This window comes from Numenius arquata, chromosome 14 (genome assembly GCF_964106895.1).
Source record: "Numenius arquata chromosome 14, bNumArq3.hap1.1, whole genome shotgun sequence".
Lineage (NCBI taxonomy): Eukaryota > Metazoa > Chordata > Aves > Charadriiformes > Scolopacidae > Numenius > Numenius arquata.
In genome coordinates, this window is record NC_133589.1 from 516,477 (window position 1) to 523,958 (window position 7,482).

Genomic DNA, 7,482 nt, shown 5'->3' on the forward strand with positions numbered 1-7,482 from the left:
TGGCTGTTGTTTCATCTGTAGGAAACAGAAATTCACAGATGTGGCAAAATATTATTGTTTTGTACATATTAAGAGATAATAAGCAACATGTTCATTATTCACAGCAAAACCTGCAGGCCTGTGGCCCACGTTGTCAGGGGACTGTGACTTGTGGCAGTGTCAGTTGGGATTAGACCCTTCTCCTCTATCTCACAGCTGCCTTAGATTTCATGGAAGATAAATCTTCTTAAGGGAGAGTTACATTTTAGGCCATAAACACTTTCTGATGATACGTGCTGTAGCCTAGTGCTTCAGTTTGCAAAATTATCCACAAACTTACTCCATGCTTTGAGTTATGTGTCAACTCCTCTGAATTTTTTTGCTCATATTCTCCGGGTTGTGACTTAATATAAATTATTTTTAGCTATCTTGTTAGCATTGCTTTTCCTCAAGGATCAGAGAATGAAGGAGAAATAAAACTCAATGAAATCAGTACAATTAAGCCTTAAAAGATGTAATGTTGTTTAAGATGACAAAAACTGTGTCTGGTGAGTCAGCATGATCAAGTGTGAGGATGGAAAACCTAAACAAAATTTAAAAAGCAGTTTTTCCCCCAAGTTGCTTTTGTTTGTTTTTTTTTTAATTTTTTTCCTCCCCCCTTCCAGCCACAATTTCAACATTATGAGTGGTTGAAAATCACAAAGTGCCTTCTTTACAATGGAAATGTAACAATGCCATGTGACCAAAACAGCTGTACATTGCAAGATTTCTCAGCAGTCCGGCCTGTGGGCTCAATGTAGGGGGAATTGTTAATGCCTTAAACAATATAAAAATGTACAAACACGCGCTGAGTGCGAAGTGCTTGTTGGACGAGGTAATTGGAAGAGTCAGTCCAAGGTTGCCTTTGGTCTAACGCTGTCTATGCCTTCACCAGAGATTGGAATTCTGTCAAGGAAGAAAATGAGAAAGGCAGGGAATAAATCTAGATGAAAGTGATTTTAAACATCTTTAGAAAAAATAGATAAAAATGACTTAAACTCCTAGTCATGGAGGGCTCCCAAAGTTATTATAACACTGCACAAGCTACTGCTAAACTGAGATTCTGGGGGCGTAACAGATTTTTCACTCCTTAAAAAAAATAAGTGCAGAGAGGAGGAATGCGTCTGTAAATTCAGATTTGTGGGAAATCCTGAGTTAAAGGTAAACTATCTTTAACCCGTTACAAACTCTGATTATAGCCAAGGATGCAGAGAGCGAATTCGGTTGAGTCTGTAGGTTCAATATGAGGGATTTTCTGGTTTTGTTGTTCCAAAGAAGAAATACCAGTGGTGATGTAATTTCCGCCTGGGAGATCCAATGGTTGAGGGCTGAGATCCGCATAATATAATGCCCTATTTGGGGCTCACAAACCGAAGCTGCAGAAGCTGCTGCTGAAGCAAATTCCTCCAGCAGTGCATCTCCCTCCTCCGGGGCCGGGCTAAGATTAGCCCCTGTGTCTGTTGGAGTTATTGCCACCTGTCCCTGGTCGGCCGAGACAGCCCCTCTTCACTGACTTCAGCTCTAATATATATGATGCATAATGGCCTATTTTCCCTTGCTGCAGTTTCTGAAAGAAATAGCCTGGCCAATTCCCATCACCCCTGTGAGGCTTTCTTTAGGAATTTGATTTGCTTTCTCGTAGAAGGACTGCCCACTGACGTTTGCCCTTCAGATAATTCTCCAGGGCACAATTCTGTGCTGCACTGAGCAGTTCTAGCCTTGACAAACAACACCAGCCTTATTCTACATTACTGAATTCACCGCTCAGGAGTATTTGCCAACCTTCGACAGTGGTAGATGAAGAAACAAGTTTATGTAGGTGGAAGCGTGTTTAAAAATGGAAGTGTCATATGGCCAGAAGTGCAGAGCATCCATTGCCAAAATGGAAATTCAGAGAATGCAAAGGTGTTGAGGATGGTTTAAAAATCTGGTGCATTGAGTCTGTGGATCAGACATACAGCAGAGTTAACCCCAAGGCTGCTGTTACTGATTGCAGGAACAGGCTCTATCTACATTGGGCCTAAATGTCCTGTTGCTGCAACAGAGACCAAATGGGAGTAAAGCTGTGAAAATAAAGGACTACTCACTAGTATAGAAATTGTGGCAGAAAGTACAAGCCCAAAGTACTTGGATGTGTTCTTCGTGCCACAGTTGAAATGCAGCCTTAAACGCATGCATTTTAAAACACAAATTTTATGAAGTTTCCAAAAGCCTTACCTTCCACCCCAATTTTGCCATCACCATCAGTGTCACCTGCAGCCAGAAAAGCCTTGGTCTCCGCAGAGGTAAGGACTCTGGCACTCGAAGAGAAGTTCTTCAGGAACAGCCTGAAGGAGCACAGGGTAGAGAACTGAGAATAAAACTTGAGTTGTATTCTCTGAAGTGCCCTTGACACCCAGAATGTAATGCCTGCTCTGATCTCCTGAGGAAATCCACACAGATTCAAGGAAAGGCAAGGAATTGAGTCTTATTTTTAAAATAACTGCAAGTTTCTTCTAGGACACCAAGTGAGTTCAAAGTTTTACTCTGTTTAAAGAAATACTTACTGAAGCTCCTCTTCTTCGATGAAACCACTCTTGTCCTGATCCAGGATTCCAAAAACTTTCTTTATCTGCTCAGGAGTTTTGCTGGATAAACCAACCATGGAGAAGAAAGACTTGTAGTTGAAGGAATCATCAGCTGGAAGAAACAGAAGTTGTTTAAATATTTTCCCTTGAAGTTGTTACTACTGCATGTATTCCTTGGGAACACGTGTGCCTTTTCTTAAGCATCAGCTTGCTCCTCTATCTCTTGTTCCCCGGTGTAGCAAAACAGTAGACTGGGTGGATAATTTCCCCTTTTAATCGCCCTGTGCCTGTGCTCGTATATCCCCTCAGCCAGTTGGAAGTTTTCTGCTCCAGCGCACATTCTGCTGAACCAGGATTTAAGCAATGTGTCACATGCAGTTAATAACAAATATTTAGAGGGTGCTACGGTGGCTACAGACCAACTCCTATAATTCTTACTTTCTTTTCACTTAGTTCTTTCTGTGGTGGAGAATTTGGTAGATAAGTAAGTAATTTGCAGTCTTAAACCAGCTCTTTGAGCAATTGGAAAATTGGCTTGGTCTGGCTGAGGATCTCTTAAGAGAATTGAGACTGGTCATGGCTTCACAAATGGCAGGGAGGTTGGAACTTGATGATCTTTAAGGTCCCTTCCAACTCCAACCATTCTATGATTCTGTGAAATGACACTGTGATTCTGCAAGCCAAGGCTTTTCTTGACATGTTGCAAGAAAAGGCTAACTATTTAAATACAAGTCTTTAACAGGTTTAGTGTGAAGCCAGCCCTAACCAAAACTGTGGCCCTTTAATTGCTGCTCTGTGTTTCGGGGAATGTTACACCGAATAACCACTTGTGCGACTCTGTGAATTCGAGGGGCTGTACTGTAATGTAGCTCGAAAGAGATCTCACGGGGAAGGAATCCAAGGGAAAATGATAGGCATGTCGTCTTAAGACATAAAAATGATATGCATCTTCTGGCTGCAGAGAGACCATTCCTTACCCTGGCAGCTGGAGAGAGCAGACTCGATATCTTTAGCAGAAAGGATGTCAGTGATGGCCATTGTTGAGCTGTAACATAAATTAAATGTGAGCTACTTAGTCATTAAAATGACTCCTCTACCTCTTTCACGGCTGTTTGGAGTTGCTGCTGTGACAGTGTGTGATAGGGGAGACGTTACTGATCTCATGGCAAGTGAGGGGTGTTGGGGGCAGGTCCCCGCTGGAGCAGGGTGAGGAGGGGGGGCTCTGCGGGGGGGCGCAGGGTCCAGCAGGGACTGATGCTCTGCTGCAGGGGAGGTGTCTGGCACTGCAGAACTTCATGGCTTCCCAGAGGTGGATTATTACTCAATTAAAATCCCCATATATTTACAGCACACATAAAAGATAAGGCTCCGTGTGTCCCCTGGAGCTATATCTGGAATAAATCTACTATTACTATCAATACATGTATGAATACAAGTATGAAAATAGTGCAGAATAAGTAATAGTAATTTTACTCGTTGGAAGGAAATCTAACTTCGGAGAGTAAGTTCCTCCTGTTTGGTTGCAACAATAAATTAACTACAAAATAAATTTGGCTTGCTGGGCTGCTGCATCGTTAAAAGACTACATATATGATAGCTTTATAGAAGGGTTTTCTTAAGTCTGTTGTGGGGGGTTTTTTGGGGTTTTTTTTTGGGGGGGGGTTGTTTTGCTTTCTTTTTTTATTCCATATAAGTGATAATAAACCAGATTTTTTTCCAAATTTTGGCATTTCAGTATATTGATGTGCTTAGAACAGAGGTATTCAGACTTAGTACTCCTCCCTAGTGGAGTGGAGGAGGCACTTTCTTCTGATACAGCAGCATTTGACAAAAGATGCTCTTTGTCCCTTTCAGCCTGCTGCAAGAGTTTCCCAACGTAATACATATCACTTAAGAAAATGCTGCAAGGCCTGAGTTTCTAGTCTATTTTTTAGTGTGGACATTGTACCGATGCCTTTACAGTTTGATAAACTGAACTTTAAACCTTGGGACAATACTGCAAAGCAGCGCCATGTTAATGAAGGAAGGGGAACTGAGGCATAGAAAAGCTATTCTTGAAAGCCACAAGAGAACAGACATGTCTTTTCATGAATCTCTGACTGCTCTTCAGCCGCATCACCCCTCCTGGCTGAGCAGGGAAAGCAGCGCCCAGGAGGAGGAATCCCCGTTTCCAGCCCGTGTGCTGGTCTGAGATCTCCACGCAAGTGGGAACTGCCCCCAGTACGAAGCGTCTGCCTCCAGGAACCTGCCCGTCCTTTCATTCCCTTTCTGAGGGTCCCCTGACAAGGGGACACACTCCCGCCGGCGGCAGAGCACTTCTCCAGCCAAGGCTGAGGAGTTACTTCTGGTTTGTCCCAGTGCCTTCTTGTGCAAAGTACTTCCCCCTGTCAGCACCAGGTGAGGTGGTTCGGAGCTCTGCCACTCGCCTCATTCTCACTGCTGACAGCATTAAAAATGGGGGAGAGTTGAAGGAAAACCTAAAAATTGCAGCATGGTCTCATTTGTTACAAGGAGCATCGTTCCTGTCTTTTTCCATCCCATGATCTCAATGCTGATTCTATTCTAAGTTAGCTTGTGGAAAGGACCAGACATGCTGGAAGCTGACAGAAGAACAGATACTTTAATTGCAAAGGCGCTTTCCGGTTAGGGAGCCTTTTCTTTTGTGTTTCTGTGTCTGAAAGCAGAGGATCTAATGAGCTTACCTTTGTGGTCTTCTCGGCTGGGTAAGGAGGCAGTCTGGTTGGGAGAGACGTACTTGCCGTGTGTCCCCCCCAGAGCTGAGCTTGCATATATATACTTTAAGTTGTATACCATATACAGATTTTAGATTTCAGCGTCACGGAGGGGGAATGGTGTCAAATGAACTTGCCGAACTAATCATCTTGCACTATTTTTATCTCAAGAGAATACATATGATATTTGCAAACGAAACAAGATAAGTGGCTAGATAGGCGAAAAGGACAGTCTCATATCGAATTTCTTCTGATTTAAGCAGAAAATACCAACTTCTCCATATGATGCGGGGCAGAAATCCCCCCCCGCCCCACTGTCGGATGTGCTTGATCCGAGGAGTCAGATGAAATGAAGCACTTCTAACTTCTGAAGAGATGACTTTGATGAAGGTTTAAATGTGATAAGTTGTTATCTGTAGACACTACATGTGATAGACTTTTATCATCAGAGCACTGAACAAAAAGAAAAATTAAAAATGTCCTCTTCAAATGTTTGTGTGGCAAACCATTTAGGGAAAATAATAGTCCTGTTGTCTCCCAGAAGGTCTGGTCTGTTGTTGTTTTGAAAAAAGCACCACACAGTGAATTTGTTGCTACAGGAGGTAAAATAATATTATGTCAATCCCTGGAACAGTTGGTTGGGGGAGGGCATTTCGTCTGGTATGTTTCCAGAGAAAATCTTTGAATTCTGAAAGGTTCTGACATCCTGTTTAGTCGCGTGTGTATGAAGCAGAGGGCTGTGATCTACCCAGCTGTCTCTGAGACAGAAGCCCCCGAGCCCCACATAAGAGATCTTTGCTTTCAGAATAGAGAGAGAAATTTCGGTGGCAGCATCACGGCAGGGAGCGTGGTGCGAAGAGTGTCTTTGGAGTTTTGTAGACGACCTGCCGGTCTCCTGTAGATAAGTCATTATGGGGTTTGGTTTTTTGGCAGCGCTGTTTTCAAGGGTTCCTTTGTGCTACTTACCTTTTTTTCTCTTTTTTTTAATATAAAAAAATTGATGCATATAAACAATTTGATGATCTCAGTTTTCTTTCCCGAATGTCATAGCCTGAGTGGGTGAGGAGCCTTGACCTCACTTGTGGCTTGAGGCAGAGAACAGCGAGAGACAAGTCACTTGGATGGCATCGTGGCCAGGGCATAGCGAGGGGTGACAGTACAACTGGCATCACCGCTTGAGGTGACAGTGCAGGGGCTGTCTGAATGTCATCTTTCTTCAGAAGCATTTCCCTGTAAACAGAAGGCAAGCCCAGCCAGGCACAGAAGCCAAGGGCCAGTGACCCCCAGTGCCAAGCTGAGGGCGGCGGGTAGTACCTATGAGACCTCGGTGCATCCAACACGACAGCGGCTGGGGACAGAGGAACAAAGGACACTGTGTGGAAGGGGTGGGGTTTCGCTTACTGCAGATAAACATAAGAAAAATTAGTGCTACAAAGGTTTTTTCTTTTTACAAATTCTGTATGTCTGCTCTCCATGAAAGTTTCAGACACAGATAATTCTCGTGAGGGAAGAGCCGTGGGTTAAGAATGGCTGTGGAAGGTGTCGGCGTCCCCAGTTTTCTGAATGGGTTGTTGGCCAGCTGACGCTGAAAAATTTCAAGAAGAATTTGATGGATAGATATTTAATATCGCCTCTTGTTGCCACTGGTGACATCTGGTAGACGGGTTACAAATATCACTTTCCCCCCTCAAACTCTTCTAAGAAATGACTTTTATTCTCCATGGGAAAAGAATTCCTCTCCCTTGTGCACACAGCAGCCTTCTCTCCCCCTCCAATTCGGAAAATTGCCTACATAGTGCCAACAACTGATGTGAAGTAAGTAGGGCGTCCGGCATAAAAGCTGGTGGCATGATATGACCTAATGAAGCTAAGTTAAGGGGAAGGCCAAATTCTGCTGAAACTTTTGGACTGCAGGAGTCTACATGGGAATTTGGGTTCTGGTGTCTATTTCAGAGAATGCATTTGATTTTAGATGCAATGGCTTCTCATTTTGCCCAGAGCTAATTCCACATATGTTAACCCCTCGCCCCCACTCTTCCCTTTAAAAATAGCATTGATTGCTGTTATTTCCCTTAATGCCTGTGGACTGTTGCCATTAGTTTGAACTTTTGTATGTGAATCACACAAGGATGCAGCCTTTAAAAGTCTGCTTGGTTTTCTATGAG

The 7,482-nt window shown here is 43.4% G+C and overlaps 1 protein-coding gene across 1 annotated transcript; it reads right to left on the reverse strand.

Annotated features, from left to right (window-relative positions):
• Window positions 1–480: 480 nt before the first annotated feature.
• LOC141471685 (parvalbumin, thymic) lies at window positions 481–5,346 on the reverse strand. Its single transcript, XM_074158320.1, has 5 exons — window positions 5,288–5,346; window positions 3,563–3,630; window positions 2,565–2,697; window positions 2,236–2,345; window positions 481–924 (listed from the first exon to the last, which is right to left on the reverse strand). Exons 2-5 carry the CDS (start codon window positions 3,621–3,623, stop codon window positions 899–901), a joined length of 330 nt encoding a protein of 109 aa, XP_074014421.1. The 5' UTR covers window positions 3,624–3,630; window positions 5,288–5,346; the 3' UTR covers window positions 481–898.
• Window positions 5,347–7,482: the final 2,136 nt, after the last annotated feature.

Coding starts and splice junctions, on each gene's coding strand:
- LOC141471685 (XM_074158320.1), bottom strand. CDS start 3,623: ATGGCCATCACTGACATCCTTTCTGCTAAAGATATCGAGTCTGCTCTC. Junction 2,698..3,562: donor TGCTCTCTCCAGCTGCCAGG/GTAAGGAATGGT, acceptor TGTTTCTTCCAG/CTGATGATTCCTTCAACTAC. Junction 925..2,235: donor TGGCAAAATTGGGGTGGAAG/GTAAGGCTTTTG, acceptor CTTCCTTGACAG/AATTCCAATCTCTGGTGAAG.